Below are 27446 nucleotides of genomic sequence, written 5' to 3'. Positions count from 1 at the left end.
TTCTGTGTGTGATGATCAATTGTCTCCGAAAATTCAACATTCATTTTACTTAGGACTTGACAGACCATCTGTCTGTCTGTCATATTTACATTTCTTTGCTTAAAACCAGTCTGTTGAATAGAGACTCTTTAAGCTTAATCAATTCTTTTAACTTCATTTGAATGAGTGGTCCTACACTTTATATGCTCTATAATATTTTATCTATTTAGGCTCGAAACTAACTGTAAAGACTATCAGGATGGAAGCTTTATGTATATTATTTTTTTCTATCATGATTAAATGATTTTTTCATGGTGTTGTTTGAATAGTCATACATAATTTAATGTTAAATATTAAGATTAAAATTTCTAGCATGATGGTAAGCTTGCAACTCATCTTCATATACAGGAGCAGACCCACATATTGTAGGTTTTTGGGCCTCTTAAAAGGGTTTACATGTTTCTTTTTCTGGTTTGGACATTATCAGGTTGATGTCTATCCTCTAGTGTGTACATGATGAAAAGGAAGAATTTTTTATAGTTTTATAAAAATGAGCAAAGACAGAGTATGAGGAGCTATTTTATGATATTGCACCATTTATATTAATACTCTGAACTTCCATATCAATGCATTTTGCACCATGTTGTTTTTTTCTCTCACACTGTTTACATTTGATCACAGCTGCACTTTATGGAATGGAAATGTTCGTTTCACTGCTAAGCTGCTGCTCATTCACTGTCTGAAAGCTGTGCAAATTTTCTGTTTTGTATACACTCTCTGTATACAAAATGACAATAAAAGCTGACTACGTCTAAATGATGAAGTACAAAGGTTAACCCTGCAGAAAGGGTATGCATTTCCACCTGGATATGTTTGAGTCAGAGATAAATATTTTTATGTTTCTAGGTAGAAGTTAAGTAAGAAAGACTGAACATTTAAAAAGAGATGGCTGGTCTTTATTTTTATTTTAAATTACTTTAGGTCTCATTAATAACTTAATAGATGAATTTATGTTTGACGTTCTCAAAAAAATAAGACAGCACAACCCTTAGACCTTACTTTGCCTTCTTTTCCCCATGTTCTGTTGTGGCATTTCAGGTATACCATAGAGAAGCTGTTTACCTACCAGGGTGGTTTTGCTCTACAAGATGGATATATAAAAATATAAATCCTAATTGTGTGACTAACATCATTAAACTCCAAAGAAGAGAAGTCACATTGTTGTAATAGTATTTGTGTTTGTAAGAGACTGAAACCATTTATATTATTCGTGTATCAGTGTGTGGGTGTGCGTATGTGAGCTTAAGGACATGAGCATTTTTTGAAAAAGTGTTTTGTGTTAAGGTGGTGTATGTAAGCGAGTCTATCACAGTTGTCAGCGTGGCAAGAACAGCAGAATGCCTGCAAAACAGAGCATTTATACAGACACAAGGAAACCAGTGTTAGTCTGTGGGCAGGGCTAACTTTGATGCCGATTCCTCCATGCAGTATCTTAGGAAAAAAAAAAAAACATACAAAACAAACAAAAATTTTTTTTTTGAGGTACAGCCAAGGGCAGTGAATTGGTTGATGACTTAACACATGCTTCATATACAGTAAATGGCTGCTAATGTAAGAGCCTTGGCCATGATCCTTAAGGTCTATGGGTTTATGTTTAACCTTGATCGGTGTCTGTCATGTAGTTTTAACTTTTGGAAATTAATCAAAATCTTCATCTCCAGTCATTAAATGTGGAAAGGGGGTAATGGAAGTGAAATGTACTCCTGCATATAGTAGGATACGTGGTCATTCTGTCCATCATGCTGTTGTAGAGCACTTCATTACATTTATGATATTTGTACAACTGCTATTATAAAAAAAAACAAGTCAGGAATATTTCATAAAAAAATAAAACAGTTTGTTTCCCAAAGCTGTCTGGGTAATCATCTCTCTATATGCAGACATGAAACACCTTTGCTTAAATTCAAATAAACCACCAGCCCATCTCATAGACTGTTTTAGCACAAACTGCCCCTTATGTAAATACTATAAACAGCATGCCATATGCATGTAAATGTGTTTTTGTTTTTTTAAGTCTTCTATTAGGAAGCTTGTTGTTTGATTTTCTTAAAACTGTTCTAATTAATTTCTGTGTACCACATATGCATTTAATACCGGTGTGTCAGCATTTTGTTTTATTGCAATGATATAATGACAAGAAGCAGTCTTGAATTTGTTTTTTGGTGGTTCTATATTCAATTTCAGGTGTGACCGTCCAAAACAACTTCCACAAAAAAAGAAAAAAAAGAAAAAACGTCATCATGATCCCCAGTCAGCCAAGCTGGTTACCATTTTAAGAAATCTACTAAGCTTTGGAAACTCTGACAACTGCAGCAATCAGATTATTTAGAGATATTAATCTACCTTCATGTTACCTTACCCATCAAATAAATAACTATAAAAACTCTCACTATAAAAAAAGCAAACCTCACATCAAAATTATGTGTTTGCTGGTACTAAAAGGAAGGATATAGCATTTTATTTTATTTTTTTATTATTATTTATAGAGCAATCAGGAAAATATTATAGCTAATCCCAATTGATAAAGTTCACTAAAGCACATTTACTTTGTCGGATTATTAGTTTTAAAATGACATTTTATTCTGATTGAACACACATACCACTCGACTTTTTGAAGTTTTTGAAAACTGTACTTCTAATAATCTTAACAAACGAAAGTGAGACTTAAAGAGAGTCTTGAACAAGAGCACTGTTAGTACAGAGGTTCTGTAGTACTGATATAATATTGAGACATCCATCGGTTTTCACCTTGAGACCATATGCTGTTATGTCTCTTGCACATATTTTAATGAATATTTAAAAACTGTGGTGTATGCAAGATCTTTTGTTGGGAAAGAACCTTTTTTTTCTAGCACTTACTTGTAGTAATCCCCGCCTTGACATGAGTAAGCCAGATTTTTTGTTGGTTCATATGTGAGGGTTATTCTGTGCCTGTCCTTTGTTTCTGCTTGCTCATTTCCCCAGAGTCCACCCTGTCCTCTTGATGACAGCCTCACTGTATTTTTCACAGCTCACTACTTTGGTAACACACAGTCCCACACACACTCTGATACATGCACATACATATTTAGACCTGTTTTTTGTTATCCTCTGAGTGTGAAGTGACAAATGAAACTGACACTTCAGTAAATTTCAAACAGAAGCACACCATTCTTGTCATCTTAGTCCTAGTTATTTTTAAGTGAATATTCAAATTATAGTGTGTTACATATTTTGAATACAGTGGAAGGATTATTTTGTTCAGGCTGATTTTAATTTTTGTATTAAAAATTTATAAAAAAAAATTATTCAAAACCTCAATTAAAATAGCATTAAGCAGTTTAATCCAAGATACTGCTCACCTGTGCAGTACCAAACAGACATTAACATTCTTATGTAGCCAAATATGCAATTATTACGTCAAGGAGTAAGATTTGCAAAGCTTTTCTGTGATGCCAACAACGCAAGTGCATTTCTGGGCTACTGCTGCCACACTTCAGCCATGAACCCACACAGGACTTTAAAGGAATCAGTTTGAAAAAATCCGACTACATTTGTATTTCATATTTTCAATAGTTTTTTTTTTATTATTATTATTGCCAAAATTTCTCATTTTACAACAATCATCATGTTGAGCAGCCCATAATAAATCTCTAATTTGCATGGAATTCTATACAGTTTTTTTCCAGATGACCTTTTGGACAGAGGCCCTAAATGTGAGGAACGTACCGCAGGGGTTTCATGAAATATTTCTATGGGCCCCTCCTCTCCTCTTCCTCCTAGTAACTAATGATGCTTTCACAAACACACACACGGGTTAGGCATCACAAAGGCATTGAACACCTTAACATGGACGCTTGTGCATTTTGAGGCCAGGCACTCTGGATGCTCGACTCTCGTAAAAGAAAAAACACATTTTTGAGCAAGAAAGTCCACCTTAAAATGGAGTCTGTGCAGTCAGTTCATCAGGATTATGATCCCACTAAATATAAATCGTTTTTTAGGTTTGTGATAAAAGCTGCAAGTGCTAGACTATTAGCCTGGCCAGCCAGACTGAATTACACAGAGAGTAATTCAGTCTGGTAAACCGCTGGTAAACCTGCCTCCTTGTGCCAGAATTACCCATAATATAGCAACGTTTTTCTAATAGCATAACAAGCTGGTGATCACAACAGAGCAATGTTGCAATGAAAATTAAGAACTTAATATAGAGCACACCTTACATAGTTTTGAGACCTAGCAATCATTCAAAGGAAAGATTCTCCGATGGCATGACATGTTTCACGGACTACAAAATTTCAAAAACAGAGCGTGTTGCTTAGAGGTTTTGCGTCACACTCATAGTTATCAGATTGCTTCTAACCTGACGAGGCTGTCCAATTTTAGTCCCACATTCAAAATCAAGCTCTACCAGCCCTTTACCAGACTGATACAACGTGTATCCATTGTATCAGTCTGGCTGACCGGGCTACCAATATACAGTATAGTATGTAATATTTTGAATGTTTGTAACAGTTTGAGCAGGTATTTCTGAACTGTTTCACCATAGTTTTATAAGATAATGTTTTAGTGGATTAATAATGATCAGAGAACCCTTTTTCCTGGTTAGGTACCTAAAAACTTTATTTTCCTGACTTTGTAAAACCTGCAATGCTAGAGCGTACTGCTCTCGACACAACGCAGGACCTCTCTATGTTACATGATAACATCCACAATAGACTTTGCATGTTAATCAGATACTCTTAAGGAGAGATGGAGCATCTGGATATAACAAGTCATCTCTATGTCATATACAGTCTATATATATATATATATATATATATATATATATATATATATATATATATATATATATATATACATACATATAGTCAGCGTAGGTGTCTAAGGTAGGAACCTTTGCAAGGGGAGAACACAGGTTAGTGACCACGTCAATCTGGGGGAGGAAGATTATGAACGTGTGAGTCACTAACCTGGTCTTTAAGTTCAGTTCCTTGCCCAGAGGAAAAGGTTGGTTACACCCGGTCTGCTGCCGATAAGATGCGGCTGCCCAGAGAGCCCCAGACGTTGAAGCCCTGGAGGCTGGAGAACAAGCAGGAGATCAGATCTGAGCAAACAAAGGAAGGCAGGATAATCCAGAGGGCGAAGGCCAGCAGATCAGAGATATGAAGAGGTACCAATGGGAAATCCAGGACGGTGTCAGGAATCATTTCCAGGTTCAGTAAACAGGCAGAATCCAGCAGGAGTCTGAAGAGGTCACCCCTTGCTCACACTGGCTCCGGTGCAGTTACCGAGCCGACGGAGACCGCAACTCCCGCACACCCCCTCTCACACCGCCCTTTTGACTACGGTGCGGTGCGGCTCTGCGGCTCCGGCAACAGGTCCGGAGATTTAACAGAAGTTCACTTGAGTTCACGTAACTTCACGCGATAACACGGCCCAAATAAAGGATTTTTGCGAGAGCTTGTTGCGGAGGGCTCCGGCACGCCGCAAGGATAGCTTTCTTGCGGAATTTTCTGCAGCGCCGGAGTGTCTCGGTAACCGCAGCCGGACAGTTCAGCAGCCGGTGAGAGAGGTTTACGTCTTTTTAATGACTTGGAATCACTGCGGCGCCGCACCCACCGCACCGCAACGGTAAGACCGGAGTCGGTGTGAGCCTGGGGTCAGGTAAACAGATCAAAACGAGAACAGGCAGGGTCAGACATCCTGACGCAGAACGGGTCAGGATCAGGTAATCAGTAAACACTAAGACATGCCACAAGACTCTCACCAAGGACTCAAAAAATCTGGCACTGATGACTGGAAGAAGGCAGGTTAAATAGAGACTGGAGTGGGTGAAACAAATGAGCGGTAATGAGAAACTGGGCGGAGCTAGGCAGGTGAATGGAATGAGTAATCAAGCTAGACATCAGTGCCAAGGTCATGACAAAATCGGGCATGAGAACACCTGCTATATTGCATAAACTAGAAAAAAATAGATAAAGCAAACATAACTTTTTCTCTTTGTCGATCTGTCTGTCTATCAGTGTGACTGTCTATCTTCCTTCCTGTCGCACGCACAAACATGTAGTCAGCTACCAGCTGTGTGAATGCTGAGAGGGAAACGCTGTACTATAAATGACAACTTCCTCTGAGCAAACTGTGGAAATTGTTCCTCCATCTTATTTTATTTATTTTTTGCTCTTCTCCCATTTCCGTCTCCTTTTTTTTTTATTTGCTATACCTTGTTTTCTCCCAGGGGATGTTTTCTCTTTTTGTTGCCAGCGGTGAAAGTCTTTTGGCACATGTGTACGTGTGTGTTTGTTCTCCATTGTCCTCTGAATTTCCCCTGAGACCACCACTTTCCCATAGTACTCTTTGATAAGACACCGCTGTCTTCCTAGCACTCTCTACATGGTGTTCAGGACCCTATGTGTGTATAGATTGTATATTGTAGCTTTTGCCACTTTCTTGGAGATATTTTTTCAGTCTTCACCACCTGCCTTCCTTCAGAAAAACAAACCAGTAAGGGGTCATCTCTTTGGTTTGGTTTGCAGAACTATGTGGAGGCCAAATTCCACATAAAAAAGATACATTTTAAAGAAAAAAGTTGAATTTTCTTTGAAGCCATGCTTTTTCATGCTTTGATATAGAGGTTTTTGCCAAAGCAACTAATGCAGATCAGTGAACTGCATTAATTCACATATTGGTCTCTGCATTTTTTCAGTCTTAACGTTAATGCAGCCAAAAATAATGGTGCATTCACACTAAAAGCAGTTACAGCAAATTATCTGTGTTGTTCACTAGCTGTTGTGCGCTTTAGATTTTACATCTCATCCTATTTTTCACATATTTTCACCCCAAAGTAAATGGCAAACTTGCTTTGATAGGTCGGCAAAATAAGTAGCTTCTATCCACTTGCCTGTTGTCTGTTTAACTCAACATTTTGGGTTCTCAATGTTACCAAGTGCAGAAGCTATGGCTGGTTCACCATTGCTCCCCATTGTACTTCCATCTGTCTAGTACGTGGAACTGTTATCCCAATTTGGTGATTGATCACTTGGAAGACATTAAGTTAAGGAGTTACTTTGGAGCTCAGACAGGAACAGCAGGGGTGCAAGGCATGTAGCCAGGCAGACAGCACTAGAGCTCAGTAGAGGTGGCAGACCAGGCCAAGCTCTAGAGCTAAGGGAGGACAGCAGGTACGCAGAGCAAGAGGCCAGCCAAGACCAGAGCTGGAGCTCCAAATAGAAAGATACATGATGAATGATTTAACAAAAAATGTAAATGTTTTCTTTTAAAGCCACCCACAACCTTCTAGAGCAGGGATGTCAAACTGGTTCCAGAAAGGGCCGTGTGGCTGCAGGTTTTCACTCCAACCAAGCAATAGCACACCAGACTCAATTCATCTAATCAAGTGATTTCAATCTGAATATGATGACTTGATGAGATGACTGGAGTCTGGTGTGCTATTGCTTGGTTGGAAAGAAAACCTGCAGCCACACAGCCCTTTTTGGAACCAGTTTGACTTCCCTGTTCTAGAGGATTCCTTACCCCATCCTATGTCAACAGTAATTTTTCTATCTTCCATTTTGCTCTGCTACTTTATCCTACCTCACAACCAGTGTTGGGACTAACCTGTCATTAAGTAACACATTACACTAACTACATTACTTACCAGTAGTTTATTAGCACTGTAACTAATTAGTTTATAAAATAAATTATTATGTTATGCTCTTTATTATGATTTTAGACCCATAATAATTTTCAATAAAGTGTAGCAGCCATTCAGAAAGTCCAGCCAAGGGCCCATCAAGGAAAGTGGGGAAAGTTTGAATAGCTACTACTGTATACAAGTATCAAGCAGAACTTTATGGCTACAGTCATAGCGGCCTCCTTTTTAAAGCAAAGCTGAGGGGCAAAAAAACAAATAAAAGATAGTTACATGTAGTCATTACTAACCTTTTAAAAGATTTTTTATTCGTTACTTACCATGTACGTATAAATAAGGACTACACTTTAAATTATTTATGGTATCAATTGATAACAAACACCTTATGTTCCACAACTGTGCCACTAATTATATTTAAAATTCCAATATTAGGAAAGATTTCCAAATTCTTTGACACTTTGTATCATAAAAAGTAAATGCATAGTTACTTTGGCTAGTAATGAGTTGCTTTTCAAGCAACTTGCCCAGCATTGCTCTAAACCACATCTATTTCCTGAAATCTTGACAGGAAAGCTAAGACTTCTGAACGATAATCACTTCGCTTGCACCAAGGTTTTGTTCAGCTTTTATTTTGATCAATCTGCCCTAATCAGTGTTGTTTGCATGACTAGAAATGCATCCTTTACATCACTTTGCATCACTTCGCTCCTGCATGTGGCGTTACATAGGGGTAACATGTAATTTAATCACTCTATTGGCACTTGACACCCCATAGAAATAATGTATGAATATGAAAACGTGCAACTGTCTGCCAATACTTGCATTTTAAATTTTCCAATGGCAAAACTGACCCAAAACAAAAAAACCTAAACAGGAAATTTGGGATCTTGTTTAGTTTTCATATTTCCATATAGAGACACAGATCAACATTTAGATAATTTTGTAGGGCTTTTTATGATTTTCCAAAATATACTGGAATCAAACTTTTTAAAAATGTTGTCTATTTATGGCTTATTTACATTTAGGTTGTCTTATAAGATCATTACATAACACTCTATGAACTCTAATAAACTTTGGTAGGATGTCAAGTCTTAATGTGTGAACATTGTGTAATAACTGTCTAGCATAAGCTAATTTGACAGTGTGTGACCGATCATGGACTGCACCTCTCTTTCCCGCTGAAGACAACAATCAATATGGAGAATGCTGACTCTTTGGTTGTTGCCTTAATGAGCATCAAATAAATTTGAAGCAAAGTAGAAAGAGGCCTAGAATGTGGACACAGTCATGGGAAAAAAAGCCATCCTGAAATGTCAGTTTTACACAGTGAGTTAGAAGTATGTATTAATTATTCATCTATTAGCAGTTAGTGTCTATTTTCAACTGTCATGATTTCTCAAACAATGTCTCTGGTAAAAAAAAAAAAAAAAAACTACAGACACGTCATGTTACATTTAATAGCACTTGGGCTAACAACTGCATATTAGCTACTTAGGAGATGTAGATAGTAGCAACTGTCAATAGGATAGTCATTCTATATATGTCGCACTGTAAGATATTTATCACAGTTTATCTCTTTAGTAGCAAGATGCTTTTCATGAATAAAATGTTGACTTCAAAAGTGGGAGGATGGATGTATTTTTTAATATACCGGTAACTAACTAAAGGCGGTTTTACCATCCAATCACAGACATGATTCTGTGGCGCATCAGATGTTTATAAAATGAGCTTCTCAGGAGTGACAACAGTGATAGCCAATTGCACAAGAAAAGAGGATGGGCCAGTCAGGAGCCTGTGGGTGGTCTAAACTCAGGAAAGCGGGCATCAGCTTGAGCTGTGGTTTTACGCTTGGTCCTAGTGCTTGATGAATGTCTGTGTACTGTAACGTAACATTGCTTTTGGACAAAAAATGCATTGGACCCCAAAATATGTCAATGCTTACAATGGCTGTCCCTGAACCTGTCTCTTGATGTAATATTCTTTCATGGTTAGATGACAGATTTAGAGCCATCACCAAAGATTTATTTACGATATTCCTACAATGATTGCCAATATGTGTGTCTTATCCAACTATCTCAGAGTAGGCACTTAGGATCACAGTGTGCAATTATCTGTAAAAGGCATTCTGAAAATTCCTTTTTACATTTCAGTTCCCAGAAGATGAATTTTGCCATTTACCTGTGATAGTAATGGTGATTAATAATACCTGTAAAAGTTAACAAAGCAAAAGAGAAAACAAAAATCTATTTGAATTTTTGAAATAGTATTTTACCAAATCCTTCTTGAGTGTATGGAGAAATATCTCCAATGTTTCCAAGCCATTTGAAGTAGTATTTACTTTATATCCCACTTCATAAAAAGTAGAAATATCTAAACCCTGGCATGACTCCAGTCTGTTTCACACAGTTCATACAATTTTTGTTACCACCTGTGGTTTTAATAAAGCAGCCATTTACTCACCTCTTTTCATTCTTTTGATAAAAAAGGTCTTAAAAAGGCTCTTCTCCTGTGTACGTCAACATGAAGAAAGCAGGGACACAGCTAGGATTAAGCATGCCTCTAAAAAAGAAAAGGAAATATTTAGACCTATAATAAACAGATATTCCCAGAATAAAAGTCCTGCTGTTTGAGTTCCTATCAACAATGAATGTTCAACAACAAAATAGGCTTATTTTTCAGTTTATGCTTTCAAAACACCAAACAAACATACTTCAAAGTAATATAGAGGTTAATTCATGTTAGATTACAGTAAGACAAAACTATATTGCTAGTGGCTTTACTTAAACCCCATTAGACTTAATAAACGATATGTAAAATATCTATTTAAAAAAGTAGCAGAATTGAATTGAATTTTACTGTGATTTAATATTACAAGGGGAGAATAGAAGAATAAATGAAAAAATATAATCCTAAACAATTAAAAAAATGTATTCAACCATTCTACTTGGAAAAATTTAAATTCTTGAGGAATAGCTAAGAAAATTTAGAGGTTTTTCACAATGTCAATCTTCTTACACAGATATACAAACCATCTGATTGGTGGAGGCCAAGATTCTGTGTACGTTTAAATGATTACTTGGATGCAAAAGCAATTTTAAAGTGTTTAAAATTGCGATCTGGATCTTACACTGCTCCTAAGAATCTGCAAGAATATTAGGTACAGAAAATTGGAGGGAATATAATCCTGCAAAAACTGTGTCAGCAACCTCCATGCTTCTCATTTCCAAGCAGAACTCGGATCAGTCGATGATATTAGCCACACACCACCACATTTAACTAGTAAGACATGTAAAAATATGTATCATAGTGCATCATATAAGTTTTGTTTGAAAATGGGTTTCCCAAACATGTACAACACAACACGGGGAAAAGGGAAACTTAGCTCCTTCAACATTTCATGCAATCCCTTCTTCTACTCACCCACATTCTGGACAGTCTGATGTCCTGTGTTTTTGAGCATCACTGCTATCTTTCACCCTGCTTCTGTCTCCCCTCCCAACGGAGCACAGGGCCAGTGGCCAGCTTTCAGAACCTGTATCGATGCGTTACTTGTCTTCCTGCATGTTGCAAAAGATCCCAAATAAAGTTAACAAGGAAGTAGCTGTGCCATTTTATTTTGGTTATTTTTAACTGCACATATCAGCTTGGAAAAACTGCTTGAGCTGAATTTCAGGAATGCAATAAGAGAACGAGCATGCATTTGCGTTGACAAGCAAAACCCAGCAGTTGCCAGGTGATTGGTCCGTTTAAGGCAATCGGGCAATCTGAATGGTCCATAATGATGTGAATGTGACAGGTTCACCATTTATTCTTTTACATTTTGGTTGTTTTTTAGTCCCAGTATACAGTGTTTGATGCATAGTATAACAGAAACGTCAGTGTTTCTTTCATAGAAGAAACTTATAATGATTCAGACCTCTGAACTAAGTAAAACTTATTTGGATATTTTCTCTATGGTGTGAATTGTTAGATCCTCCTTTTTGTAAAAATGTGTAATGACAACCCTTTGATCAAGCAGCCCCATACATACTTAAGTTCTATTTCTCAGTTTGAAAAAAAATTAAATTGTCAAAATCAACCTTTTGTTTCCTTTTAAGTTTCCTCAAAGGTAAACTCTATGCTGACTTCCTTTATTAATCTACTAGGTGTTTTTATCAAACTTAAGGGATCAAACACAATGCTATCATTTTTGTTGTTAGCAGACAATGACCCCCTTAGACATAAAAAGTCTTCAGCTAATCTTTTTTAACTGGGGGAGTTTGCAGAAACACCTGTACACAGAAGTTTATGTATTTTTACTTGGAAAAAAATACATTGAATTAGCGATTTAGCAGAGGCTCTGATCACTGATGGTTGTTGTAAATGCTTGGGTGGATTAATACACTAAGCAGGCAGAATTTAGATTTATTTCCCTGTCCTTTTACTTTCTTCAATTGGGATTACAAAAATAAGAAAAAAATGGTGTATTCATTGCATTGTAAACTGGAAGTCCATGACCTTGTTTAGCAGTTCCACAGCAAATACTGTGACGTCATAGATAACAAAAAAAAATTGATAAGACTGAATGAAATGAAAAACGTAACTCAGGCAGTGTATAGATATATTAAAAACATGACCTGGAGGGGCTAAATAATTTGGATTTTTTGAAACTGCAAGTACACAAAGTAAGTATTTAAAAGGTAAAAACTTGTGTTTTGCATGAAATGTCTCCTTAAGGCAGTGGTTCCCAAAGATTTTCTTCTGGGCCTCCCTTTGGATTACAATAAAATTTCCAAAAAAAAAAATTATTTATTTATTTATTTATTTATTTTTCCTTCATTCATCCATACCCCCCCTGCAATGGCATTGTGCCCCCCCTAGGGGGCGCGCCCCACACTTTGGGAACCACTGCCTTAAGGTAATAACTCTTAGTTAAACTCTGGAGCCTCAGAAGGTTCCATAATAAGAAACTAAGCAAGCAGTGAAAATAGGAAAATATTTGCCTTTTAAAAGTAAGGTTGTAAATGAGCCTCAAAATAAAATTCTTTCTTTTTATTCTTCATTTTTCACAAAAGTAAGTTCCATATTTACTGTATGCTCTGTGGGCTTTGAAGGTACAGAGGTAAAATATCCCTGGTTGATCCTAATAATGATGAAGATGTTGAGCCGTTACACCACACCAAGTGGAAGACACCTCCATATTTAGGAAACTTTGAAAATGGTACCCATGTTTTAATTATAACATTTCTTCTTCTAAAATGAAAGCATTAACTCACCCTCCTCTCCTTACTGAAGCTAAGGAGTTACACAAAAATAGCTGCTTTGATCCTTTGCGTATTGTGGTTACAGTTGTGACAAAGATGGAAAGGATCTTGGCACTGGGTCCATTTAAGTGTCGCTGAATCTGTGTGTTTGCTTGTGCTTTCCCCTGGGTCATTGTGCCAAGTCCTTTGCATCTCATACTGTATGCTTCCCATGACTGCTACATGTATGTTGATCTGCACACAAAATTTTTGTTTCCCTCAGAAATGTAAAAACTGCAAACCATCCAATGCAATCCCATAGAAATCCCAAACAAATCAGAACTTGAGACTTTGGTGTGTAAACATAATTAGATAAATGCTATCATGAACACACTTTGTTCAGCCTTTATCGCCATTATTTTATGGTTTTGACTTTTTTTTTTTCTACATTGACCAAGATTGGATTCTATGTTTTTTAATGAATGCTTGAAAAGATAGGGTGGGTCAATAAGTTCTTCTAAACAGTTTTAAGAGTCCATTAGTGCCAGACAAGTTAGACACCAAAATGAGTCCAACCGTCACATCTCAGAAGGCGCTCACTGCTGCCAGAAGTGTCTCCTTTTATCTGGGTTTATAGGCTAAGCCCCACCCTAGCTTCCCAAGTCGTTCCCTAACCAATATGACATAAAAGAGATAGAGATCTACCCGTCCATCTTATTTTTTAGCCAGCTGTTAACTTGCAAACAAGATGGAAAAAAAATACCAGTATTTAAACATTTTGAAGAGTTAAAACCGATGTTTTGTCAAAAAAAAAAAGTTCTTTCTCTTAAATCATGATCTTATGCTCCATATTAGATTTTTTTTTAAGATCATTGAGTTGTGAGATTTTTATACTTATTTGTTCAAAACTGTTTTATGTATTAGTTAAACACAAAGATTATACAAATGTTCTTGTCTAAAGACATACAGAGTACATATGTAAAATTGGTTTTACTAATTATTATTCTTTTTTTTTTTTTTTTTTCAGGATAGTTACTAATCTTAATTGTATTATTTTCCATATCCCAAGTTGGGAAATGTGTAAAGTAGGGCTGAAACAATTAATCGGATCAATCATGTTGAATCGATTTTTTAAATAATCTTTAACTAATTAAGTAATCGTTAATTGTATCTGTATAGAGTATATAGACTGTAAATGTGCCTTTAGATGATAGAGTAACCCACTTAGAGCAGCAAATATATCAAAATTGTAAAGAAATATACAAACATTTTGCATTCAAGTAAGTCCTTGAATGGAAAAGTTTTAGTTTCAACTGGTTTAATTTAGCAAAAAAATCTTCTTTGAGGAACCTTTTGCTATCTGGTTATTAATCGATTAATCAAAAAAATAATCAACAGATTAATTGATTTGTAAAATAATCATTAGTTGCAGTCCTAGTGTAAGGTTTTGAAAGCAAAAGGATTACTGTCCCACAGATGAGGACTTGTCAAGAAACTGCAAACGAATAATGAAATTAGACTCGAGACACAGTAGATCAACAGAAAGTCATGCTCTGTGGATCCACACAGCACTTCATTATTTATACGTTGTTGTGTGTGTCTATTTTTAGTTGTTATTTCTACATAAGCTTTCCTCATGGGAGATTTTTTTTTTTAAGCAGCCTGTGTTTTATTAAATCTTTATGTTTAAAGTATTTCTGGCTCAAAAATATAGTGGTGATTGCCCTCTGTTTATTAAAAATAATCCAACAATCATTTCTTAATGCATTTTGAGGTACCCAGAGCCCAGAGTCCAGCTCTTATAATTTATTTTTCTCTCCTTTTAGTGAATAGCAGAACAAAAACTGATTTTTTTTGTTTACAGTACCTTATTTTACAAATCACTGTTCTTCAAAAGCTATTTAAACATCAATTTATAAGTTTGAAATGAAATTATATTTGCTTCATGGGTTTGCTTAATCCAAACCATTCTTAACATAAACAAATTAGAAAATTATTAAAAATGCAATTAATTAATATTATATCTAATAAAAACACCGTATTAGAGGTAACAATATTACTTCAGATGATTTTTTTAATACATGAATGTGTGTTTTTGTACAATTATCTTAAATGCAGCATTATTTGTGTATGACTGCACTTTATGGCTTCGCCGTGAGGAAACGTAACTGAAAGTTATGGAAAATCAAGGACTTTTACTGTGTTTCGTTTGATTGGTTTTGAGTAACTCTTGTATGTCTTTGTATGCACAAGAGGACTTTGTAAGTTTTTTGCATCTTAGTGGTTGTGAGAGAGCTAACACCTGAATGAACCTGTCACTGCAGACACATTTCTTTTTCTGCTCCAGTGATTACACTGCACTGAAACACACTCAACAATTTTGGGATAGGTCTCAGTACTTGTGTGCTATCAAACTGTGTGCAAGGCATGGAGAGGAAAGAATTGTGTTGGTTGTGTATGGCCTATGTGCATGTATCTATGAGGGTGAGAAAGACAGAAATGAAGAATGAGAGTGACATGGCATTGTGTCTCAGAGTGAATGTGTTCACGCTTATACAAGCTTGGAGTTTTGTTCCAATGAAATTTTAAAGCTGGCCCAGTGCTAATGTGTCCTTTTAAATTAGGCAACGAAACAGAAAAGCCAAAAGTGACACTGACATATATATATATATATATATATATATATATATATATATATATATATATATATATATATATATATATATATATATATATATATATATATATATATATATATATATATATATATATATATATAATATATATATATATATATAGCGATGTTATGAGATGAGCCAAGGCTTTGAGGTGTGTGTCAAGTACTGGAGGGGGCCTTTCCGCGTGGCACGTATCGAGGCTTACTTCATTTGGGGGAGGAGCCAAAATAGATGACGTCCAAAGCCTCGCCACCCAGCCATACCATGTGACCGCTTGGGGAAGTGGTTCAGCTCACCTGGAACTTCGGCAGGCATTTAAACAGCCTCAGTAGTCAGTCAAGATGTGGGATTTGGTAGGAGAGTTGCCGTCATTCGGATAGATTGGTTGGAAAAACAACCAATCTAGTTGGTTAAAACTAGTTTGGTTAGATTAAACAATGTAATGATCAGAATTTGAGCAAGCCAGTGGTTACAAATGTAAGATTGATGTTGAGGAGCACTCTTGAGGTTGTTTGTACGAAACCCATCTCAGACTTTTGAAAGTTGCGGTAAAACATAAGTGTTTTGGATAATGTGACTAATTGGTATTGGTATAGAGTGGGTAAAAACACTGCAAAATGAGATTGGTTAGTTTACCCAAAAGATTGAACAAATAACTTCCAACCCGATTAAAACCAAAAAACTTTGGAAAAAAATGTTCAAATAAAAAATGACCAACACCTTTCAATTTGCTCATCATTACCCAATTTGCACACACACTTTCACTGTCTGCCTGAGCTTATTTTACTAAAAAGGCAAAAAAAGTGTACCTTAAATGATTTATCTCTTCTAAGACATTTTACACACAACAAACTCACAAAAGCTTTTATTACACAGACTAATCATTAACAATTTCAAAGGAACATAAATAGGCAAGAAAAACAAATTGCAAAAAAAAAAAAAAATAAAAATCACAGATATTACTAACTGTAGTTATGCACTCCGCCATTAGGTGGCGACATGTTCACATAAAGCTTAATGAACTGTGGGGATTGTTGAAGCAGTTTGGCCAAACGGTTCAAATGGCTCATGAAGCTTCATCTCACCATTAATACTGATATCTGAATTGACATTTAAAAAAACGTCAGGCCAATGGAAAATAACACATTTGAGTAAAACAGTACCAATTTTATCCCAATTTTTTCAAATTCCTTAAACACAGCTGATTTAATTTACCAATACAGTATTTAGAGATTTTTTTTTTATTTTTATGGACACTGCAGGTGTTTGTTTCCTCCTTTCTTGGTTTCTGACATGTTGGAAGACGATTTCCTGAGCCACATGCAGAATCACTCAGGAGACACTTAAAATTTAGAAGATTTATTTGCAGATTTCAACAGGAAACCACATTCACAGTTCAGTTCCTATGGAAGTAAATCGTCCGAAGTCTGCTTTCGGGCTTGTTTGGCCTTTGTTTGAAAGAACCGGGGAGGAGGTTTGGATCCCGTGACGATTGTCCTGGTCAGAGAGATTAAAGGAGAAGTTCGGTTTTTTACACTTTAAGCCCATTTTCTGTAGTGTCCAGGATGAAATCGAATGTTTGACAATTGCTCCTGTCTCTGCTTTTTGGCTCATTTAGAATCAACCCCTGGCTGCTTTAGAATGGCTTGCATAGAGCATGTCCGATAATGTCCTTAAAACAACCTTAAACGTTCTTTTTTTAAAATATGCTACTCACCGTGTCGTCAGCGCTGTTCAATGACGTTCCAAAAAAGGTTTCGTGAAGAAAAAACGTTCCTGTAGTGTTTTATTTAGCATTTTGTAAATCCCATTGAGTTCTGTAGAAATAGTCAATATTCCGCTGCCACCGGAAACGGAAATGGGGCCTGTTTACACAGTTGTAGTCTTTTCGCTTCACTCTGTGTACTCCGACGTCGAGAATCAAGAATCCACCTTTCGTATTCCATTTTCAGAGTTTTTTAAAGTGTTTAACAGAGACGTTAGCACCTCGACGTCAGAGTACACAGAGTGAAGCGAAAAGACTACAACTGTGTAAACAGGCCCCATTTCCGTTTCCGGTGGCAGCGGAATATTGACTATTCCTACAGAACTCAATGGGATTTACAAAATGCTAAATAAAACACTACAGGAACGTTTTTTCTTTACGAAACTTTTTTTGGAACGTCATTGAACAGCGCTGACGACCCGGTGAGTAGCATATTTAAAAAAAAGAACGTTTAAGGTTGTTTTAAGGACATTATCGGACATGCTCTATGCAAGCCATTCTAAAGCAGCCAGGGGGTGATTCTAAATGAGCCAAAAAGCAGAGACAGGAGCAATTGTCAAACTTTTGGTGTCGATCATTCGATTTCATCCTGGACACTACAGAAAATGGGCTTAAAGTGTAAAAAACCGAACTTCTCCTTTAAGAGCAAGTTCCTAACAAAGTTGTTTCTTTGGTGATCCACACGCTGGAGCTCAAAAACTGGCTGGAGATACTATCATAGATAATCATCCAGCAAAGAGTGATGATCCTGCAGCTCCCTTTTAAACACCAGTCAGTCTGATGAGAGGATTGCCACCAGGTGAGGAGAAACCAGAACTGACAGAACTCTCCAGCAGAGATATTTTCTGAAAACAGTAACTCTCACTCTCACACAAAAAAAACACACCTAACTCTTTCTTTCTTTCTTTCTTTCTTTCTTTCTTTCTTTCTTTCTTTCTTTCTTTCTTTCTTTCTTTCTTTCTTTCTTTCTTTCTTTCTTTCTTTCTTTCTTTCTTTCTTTCTTTCTTTCTTTCTTTCTTTCTTTCTTTCTTTCTTTCTTTCTTTCTTTCTTTCTTTCTTTCTTTCTTTCTTTCTTTCCACATCGCGCTTGAATGCGGCTGTGGGAAATTACTGAAACTACCTGAGCCGACTTGCATCTTTCTCCTGCCCTCAGTCCATTTTTCTTTCGGTCATAGTGCCCAACACAGGGGTATGAATCACCTGGATAACAGGGGTAAGGGGAAACAGCATTCTTGAGCTCAGGCAGGAGCATCAGACAATCAGTGTGAGAGCAGGGGTTTAGAGAGCTCCAGAAAATGGGCCGGCCTGCTATGCAGCCCTCTGGAGCTACGGAACCACAGTGGTAGCAGCTGACCCAGCAGAGGCTACAGCTGGCCTGGGCTCACTAGAGGCGAACCGAGGAGTTTCAAAACTGAACTCTAGAAGATCAAATTAGTCAAACAGGGGGGAGAGAGGTCCAAAGGCAGGGTAGAGTGGCTGTGGCTTACCATGTCAGGGACAGCAGGAAATCAGGACTTAATTAAAACGGGGGGTAGGGGACATGTCACTGCAGTCTGTCGCTGGAAATTACACATTGTAGCTTCAAGGGTGTGATCAGCAGAAGCAGAGTCATGGTGGTCAGAGCTACAAGAGGAATTGTTAAATTTTTTTTATTTCTTAAAATGTGCTTATCTGGAATACACATTGGTTAACGTTATATTGAAACATTAGTGCTTAAAGACTTGGCTGGTTTTACTTGAAACACTTACTCTATACAAACAGGCCACTGTATGTTATACTGATCAACATCTAATTTCTTTGTATTTGTTAGATACCATTACATCCAAATCTTATAGATACTTTGATACAAAACTATTCCAAGAGAGGGATTCTTTATCAAAAAACTAAGGCCCTCTTTAAAACCTGTAGACTAAAAAAAGAGGTGTCATAAGGAAGCAAAGTTGAAGATTGAGTTTTTTTTTCTATAGAATATATGGAAAGAAATGTATGCATCTTGGAAAACTACGGATCAGCTCACAACGGCAAAGGATAGTAATGTATTTAAAGAAAAAAACAGCTAGGTTATTTCTTGTATAAAAGAGGTAATGTGGTTTAAAATAAAGGATATGGTTACTTGTTTACATGATCAGTTAAAACAGATGGTATATTGTACATGATCTGAAAACTACGGTGGCTGAGAAGTGCAAAACACATTTACAATTCAAAAACACATTAACAAATAAAAAACAAAATAACATTTGAAGAAACAAAATTATATTTTACGAAACAATTTATTTTTGAAAAAAAAGTTACAATTTTTAAAAACACATTTACATTTTAGCAAACAAATTTACATTAACAAATAAACAAAATAACATTTGAAGAAACAAAATTATATTTTATGAAACAAATGTATTTTTGAAAAAAAAAGTTTAAATTTTTAAAAACACATTTACAATTCAAAAACACATTAACAAATAAAAAACAAAATAAAATTTGAAGAAACAAAATTATATTTTATGAAACTATTTTTGAAAAAAAAAGTTTAAATTTTTAAAAACACATTTACATTTAAGGAAACAAATTCACATTTTAAATAAGTTAGATTTTAGGTGAGAGAAAGTTTCATTTTTAGAGAAAAAAAAATACATTATAGGGAAACAAATTTACATCTAAAAAAAAATTGACCGTTCGGAAACACTTGTACAAGTGCAAAGACAAAACTGCAAGTGGCAAAACACATTTACATAGCCAAAAACAAATTAACAAAAGACGGCTACACGGAAAGGGAATGTCCCAGTGGCCGGATGTGTACAACGGAGGGGGCATTTCCCTGAAGCGCGTCTCAAGGGGCGATTCATTTAGGGGAGGGACCACAATTGATGACGTTTGAAGCCTCTCTACCATGATAACCTGGACTGCTTCAGGAAGTGGTTCAGACCAAACAAGAACTTCAACAGGCATTTAAACAGACTCACTACTCAGTCAAGATGTGGGAGTTTCTAGGGGAGTTTCTGTCAGTTGCAAAAAGTATGGATATATTCTAAGAATAGATTGGTTGGAAAAACCACCAATCTAGTTGGTTAAAACTATTTTGATTAGATTAAACAATATAATAATATTTACATTTGTAACATTAGTGTTAAGTAGTATTGCTTTCCACTATGCAGTTACCATTGCTAGTGGCGTCATCTGTAAGACATGGACTTCCAATTTCAATGGTTGTTGTTTAGACCTACCTTATAAATATATATATATATATATATATATATATATATATATATATATATATATATATATATATATATATATATATATATGAAAGTTTTGATAATACTTAAGAAAAAGTTTTTCATTGGCTCCCAGTCTCTTTTCGGTTTCAGTTTAAAATCCTGTTGCTGACCTACAGTGCCTTTCACAGTCAGGCTCCCTCCTACATTAGAGACTTGTTGTGTCCTTATACCCCCTCTCGGAGGCTGAGGTCTCAGGACCAGAACCTGTTCATGGTCCTTGTACTCGTTACAGGACCTTGGGAGATGTTCCTTTCAGGCTGTCGCACCAGCGCTTTGGAACGATCTCCCGCTTTCCTTGCGCTTACTTGATTCTGTTGATGTTTTTAAGAGCAAACTGAAAACCTATTTGTTTAAGAAAGCATTTTAATTCTAGTAGTTTAAGGGAAGTTTTATGACCATGCACTTTGTGACCTCTATGTCTGCGAAAGGTGCTATATTAATAAACATTACTTACTTATTTTCCTATGTAGTATTTTGGCTTATGTACTTTGTATAGGTTTGCCCTTGTACAAATATAGATTGGCTAAAAACACTGCTAAGTTAGATTGGTTGGTTTAGCCAAAAGTTTGGATGAACACATAACTTCAACCCGATTAAAACCAAAAACTGTGGAAAAACTATGTTTGAATAAAAAATGAACCTTTTGTTTTGCTCATCAATACCCTATTTGCAAAAAAAAAAAAAATTCTTGAGCTTATTTCACTAAAGTGGCAGAAAAACAGTGTGAATTTATCACACCTTGTTACATTTAAACAGTGATCTATGGCACGTTTCGCCCTGCTGGTTATTAGGGAGACCATTGTTATGGTGAAAAAAAATATTTAAATATTTGGCAGATTTCGATTTGAATTTAAGCTGCTTATTAATCTTTTTCTATTCGTGCCATATGTACGCTGGCTCAGCAGTGCCAGCAATCCAATTCACTGCAAAAAATATAAATCTCAATAAGTTATTTTTTCTTAAAATAAGTGTGTTTTTCCTTGATTTGAGGAGATAAGTAAGACACTTTGCCAATGGAACAAGACAATTTCCTTTTAAAATAAGAAAAAACTATTTTATCGTCTTATTTCAAGTAAATATTATCTAACTATCTTATTTTAAGAGTGAAAATACTCATTCCATTGGCAAATCATCTTATTTACCTGCTCAAATTAAGGCTAAATATACTTAATTTAAGCCATTTTTTACTTATTTCTGGATTGTTTTTGCAGTGTATTAGATCTACAATTAAAGTTTCATACAGTATGAAAGTAAATCAAATGTCCGAAAGGAATTATGATGCAATCTGCCTTCAGTCCCCCACCACAGTCAGTATCTCCAAAATGCGTGTTCCCCATACGGAGGGGTCAGAGTTGATGGGAAGAACCATGCATTTTATCACCAAGTTTGTACTGTAAGTCAACATACGTAATTTTCAGGCCCCATGTTATGCGTACACAAGCTTTATATACGACCCCTGCAGGTAAATATGCTGGTCATCTCAGCCAGCTGGCCTAAAATTGAATGTACCCACCGTGGAGCATTATGGATAAAATTTAAAGGACCATTGTTGATTTCTTCTAGTCAGGGCAGGACTGGCTGAGAACTGCTGCTCTATATCTGCCATTGGATGAGGGACTCATTGACATCTCTGAATGAGTAACAGCTTTCAGGCTACAAATGGCTCACAGGCTGCTTCTCCAGTTTCAGACTGCCTTGGTTGGACACTACATATGTGCTTCTGAGGAAAGCCGGTCACCTTGGCTATGATAAACACCTTTTCTTGCTTCACTTGCAAGATTTAGATGTGATTGGAATAACATTCCTTTCTGGTCTGCTATGAATGCACAAAAGGTTTTTGAAAAGAAATACAGGTGCTACACCATTAATGTGGCTGTTTAAGAAGCATATAATTAGTTTATTGTCACCTCGAATCCTTTGTTGTGTTGACATGGAACCTAAGCTGAAGGAGGCTGGCTGTGTAAAACATGCCCTCATGAAGACCTCTTATGCGCGGCTCAATGAACTGTTAAACATAGTCTCAAAAAATGTTCCTTAAATTGAATAAGGATATTTGTGCCTCACACCCTGATCTATCTGTGCAATTGCCCGAGTTTGTTTCCTTCCTTGATTTTTTCTCCTAATTATAATTTGTGGCACAGTAAAGGGAAGCTTTATTGTCTCTTTGAACCCCTGTTTCAGGAACAAAAAGAAAATACTTTTTATTATTTAAGCATGGAGGTTTGTTGACGCCAGCGCATCCCTAAGAGGCAATGGCTACGAACTGTTATTTGGCATACTTCAATCCCGATACTGAGAAGAACTGTGCTTCATGCTTTTAGGAGGAAACACTACAACATCTGTTTATTAAATGTTTTGCTTAACAAATCTTTTAAAATGTTAAGTAAACTGTTCCAGAGGTCTGTAATTCATATTTCCTTTCTATTGTGTTAAACATAGATCAGTACTTTTGTTTTTTTAGGATGTTAAAATCTGCAGTAAGGAAAATAATAAGAAAAAATATAATTCTTGGAAATTATTTGTTGGATAGTTTCTGAAAACAAAAAACAAAAAAAACAACTAAATATTTAACAATTACATAACCAACAAACATTTACAGATTTTGTAAATATTTGGGCTTTAAAAGATGTTTTTCTGTCAATGCTGAGTCTTTTTATGCTTCTTTTTAAAGGTCTCTACCAGGGATAAGGGTCTCGAAACCAGCCTTGGTCTGACAAAGATGAGAAAAATTGATTTATTTTCACTGTTTCTAAAACAGTAGCTTTTGCGCAATGTGAACCAACTAATTAAGTTTAGATAATGTGTATCTCTGAGTTCTTGTATTTATTAACTTTGATTTCAGTTCATTATGACAATTATTCGTTTAATAGAAATAAGTAATTTTGATTGATTAAATAACCACTATTCCATTAATTTTAGCATTTTGTGATGTACAAAAATCTGGTCCTGAATTATTGTCAAATCTAAACTTTCAGCCTCAGTCTTGTTCTGGGAAGGTCTGGTCTCGATCTTGGTCTCAGAAGAATCGGTCTTGGACTTTGAATGTATAATGTTGCTTCAGATATGCCATTAAATATCATTTTGAAATACTTTCATTCAGGAAATACAAGGTATTTCACACAGATAGAGCATTTGTGATAGAGTCTTAACTTTGACTTTCTTTTATGTATTTTTCAGCAGTTTGAGGATAAATAAAATATGTACAAGTAGCATTTTAACATAATTTTCAGGATTCACCATCCCAAGAGCAGCTATGTGAGATAGAATGTAAAAGCAACTAGAAATCCCTTTACAGAGTACTCAAAGAATAACAGCGACAGCATAATTTTTGGTTTTCTGAAACACAACTGAATAATACAGAGCATGGCAAGTGTCAGTGGGTTGATAAAAAAAAAAACACACACACAAAAAAAAGCCACTGGAAATCTGTGCTTATGCTTTACTAAATGATATCCTCTCCATTTTGGAATCCTATGCACACAGATTATTTACATCTATAAATATTTCGGTTGTGTTGCTGACACGTGCTATAAATTTAGTGGATATTTTGCTATATAAAACTTAAAGCAGTTTTAATTAACACAGTTGACAGCTTCAATTTTATTTTATTTACATTATACTGACATAAAAAAGTGACAGATGTCACTGGGTAAACCAAATGCACAGATTGCAAAACTGAGTCTGCAGTTTCATAAAGCGTTTGCATTGATATTTCCACCAGTTTCATTTTTATTAGCCTATGGCGCTTGTCATTTTATAAAAAATGTTTAAAACTTTTTTTTTATAGGGCTGCACTTTTGTTTTATACTTGTGTAATCAAAATTACAAATAAAATCTGTCTAAGTCTAAGTTGTCGTGCTCCATAGGATAACAATGCCTGGTATTGCTTTGATTCAGGGTAAATACTAAACACAGAAATTTTACAGTTACACTGCACATTTATGACGTACCGCACCTTGCAAAATGTCATCAAAGAGCATTAAACAGGTTTAAAAATATTTCCAGGGTATCACTCATAGCATTATGCAGCTCTCTAGAGCAATGTTTCCCAAACGGGGTACGGATACCCCTAGTGGTCTGCAAGTGCATTGCAAGGGGTTCTTTAAAATATAGTAAGTTTTTCTTATATGTTTGAGTTAATCTTGAGCTTTGACAGAAATCCAAACCAAACAGCCTGGTATCAGCTGTTTTTCACACGGAGCTATCAAAGCAGCTCAGGTGTCTTATTGAAAACACAATAAATCTATTTAAGGCAGTCTGACTTAAATTTTTGTTCTATATTTTGTTACAAATTCCTCAAGTTTAAATGTGATTATGAGATAGTCACTGGTCTTATAAAGGCAGATTTATGAGTCTGAGTTTTTTTGTAATTATTTCAATTCTTTACTGACTTCCAGGCAACATATTAATGTTGTTCTTTATGTGAGATGGAAAGCATAAACTCATAAGAATTAAATGCTCAAATTAAAAGATTAAGTAAAATAGTCTTTATAGTCAGTTATTGCACATTCCACTTTGGGACAATGATCAATACTTTTGGCTGAGGGAATGCAAAAAAATGCCTAAAGGGGTACAGAAGTACAGAAACAGAAACACTGCTCTAGAGGACACACCTCTTCCTTTCTGCTCATTCCTTAAGCAGGTCCCTCATGATGACATTTTGACTTACTGCAAAATCCTTTTTGAGTTCCGAGAATGAGCCACCACCATGCCTAACTTTAGACTGCTGTAGGTTTTCCAAGTTTTTTATGATGCAGTTAGATTTTACTGCTTAGTACCAACCAAAAAGCAAAACCTTTTCCCTGACAAAATTAGTCTACAGAAAAACATGTTGAATAATGGGTATTTTCTCTCTGTCTTTATAGATTGGCAAGTCCTTCATATGAAGTAATGCAGCTGGAATTTGAGGTTGATAACGTGATTAATCTGGTGCCAACCCAGACTCTACACTGGACTGTGGAATACCCTGCTAACACACAGACAGCTTCGAAGCAAACAGAGAAAGTCTCCCACCTGTACATTAGCAATGCTGACATCCAGGGCATTGTTCCTCTGGCAGAGGTAAGTTAACCCCCCCACCCCCCCAATGAGAACATATGCAGATCTATGATCACAGCTGCACATTTTTTTTTTCATGCCTGCATATATTCCATTTATCATCTCTTTCTCACTCTTCCTTCTAACCTTTGTGTTGACAACTCTAGTCTGTAGCATTTCCTCATGGTAACCACAGATTAAAGGTCACTTTGTTTACATCCTCCTCTTTTTGCTCAAAGACTCTCTCATGCAACAGGTTTCAGACCGTGCAGGGTTTTGAAATAAACTGTAGTTATAAAAACACACAAACTTTTACTCTACGGAAGCCGAGAATTGTCATTTCCCTCTGATACTTTTTTTTTTTACGGTGGTTTTCTCAAGAAAACGAGTTAATTTTCTCATTATCTACAGATAATATAAGCCGTTTTCACGTGATAAGAAGATTATTAGTGTGCGTTAAAACTGACTACATCCTTCAATACAACAGCTGGAGAGATTAACAAGTATAAGTCATGATAGTCTGTGTGTAATAATGTAAATAATCCTTTGTTTAACTTTTAGGTAATGAGACGACATTGTTGGTTTGCTTCCACTTCTGATTCATAAGCAATTAGACCTATGCCTTAAGTCCGGTATTCTGTCACCGAGTGTTTTCTAAATGGCTCCGGTTTTATGCCTCTAACAGGTAGAAGATGCATTCACCCCAAAATGAGTCCAGATTAAATTTTCACCACAGGCATGGATGGACTGGGAATCCTTGGCTGTTGGCCAGCCTTATTCATTTCTCATACAGGTTAATCATCTCGTTATCTCGAGAAAACATTACCAGTTTTCTTATGATAACTAGATAATAATCTTGTTATTTGAGAAAGCAATTAATGGTTTAACCATGATGACGAGATGATTAACATAGTTGACGGAGACCTTTTTTTTTAAGTTGTCTGCCCATTTAATTAAAAAATATAATAACAGTCCAAATTTTTAAACTGTGTCGAACGAAATGTCTGGGTGAATGTAGAAGCTAAGATAAGTGTAAGGTTGTGAAAATATGCCAATTGTAACCGTTTGAATCAACTGAAATCTGTTGGATTATGGAGTTTTATCTACAAGCTTGTTTAAACTCCCCAAGCCTTATTTGAAAAATACAATCTTTACTTATATTGATTTATTTTCATGGGCGATATGTCTTCATTTTTATATAAATTTTTCTGTATGAAAAATTATTCATAAACTCCATTTTATTTGCGGTTCAATGCAATATACTCTGTTAAACATATTATTGCTTGAGACATCTTTATTATGTATTACTTTCTATCAGGTTCAATCAGGTATTCGACAAACTCAAATCAAACTATAAGCAAACTGAAGTCTAAAGGCTAAATTTAGATAGAAGGTTTTTTCAAAATGCTCATAGTTCCATTACCACCAAGGTAGGGCTAATCTTGTCTGATAGCCCTCCCTCAAACAGCAAAGCCCCAGTGACAAAATCCAATTTTGCCTGGGGTTGCCTCTTATTTTTCTCTTTTTGCTCTCTGAAACTAGCAGATAGGAAACCATCATTACAAAATGAAACAGCAGAAATTACTCATAAAACATCTTTACACCAATAATGTAATGACTAATTATACAAACGTAAAAAAAAATATATATACATATATATTATGGAAAACTAGCAGGTCTTTTTTTTTTTCAAAAGTAGACTGAAAGGCAAGAAGTATTTGTATAATTGTACCTGAGAGCCGTGGGCTGCCATCGTGGGGCGCCCGGGGAGCAGTGTGGGGTTAAGGGTCTTGCTCAGAGAGC

At 35.9% G+C, this 27446-nt stretch overlaps 1 protein-coding gene across 1 annotated transcript in view; it reads left to right on the top strand.

Annotated features, from left to right (window-relative positions):
* Positions 1-27446, top strand: part of LOC119773570 (transmembrane protein 132C-like) — a 163361-nt gene that overhangs the window by 65135 nt on the left and 70780 nt on the right. Inside the window, exon 2 of the mRNA XM_038270575.1 lies at positions 25472-25667. Within this exon, the coding sequence (XP_038126503.1) occupies positions 25472-25667 (196 nt within the window). The remainder of the gene's footprint in view (positions 1-25471; positions 25668-27446) is intronic.

This window comes from Cyprinodon tularosa, unplaced genomic scaffold (assembly GCF_016077235.1).
Source record: "Cyprinodon tularosa strain WSP-4 unplaced genomic scaffold, ASM1607723v1 ctg769, whole genome shotgun sequence".
NCBI classification, from domain to species: domain Eukaryota; kingdom Metazoa; phylum Chordata; class Actinopteri; order Cyprinodontiformes; family Cyprinodontidae; genus Cyprinodon; species Cyprinodon tularosa.
This window is presented reverse-complemented; position numbering and strand designations above follow the sequence as displayed.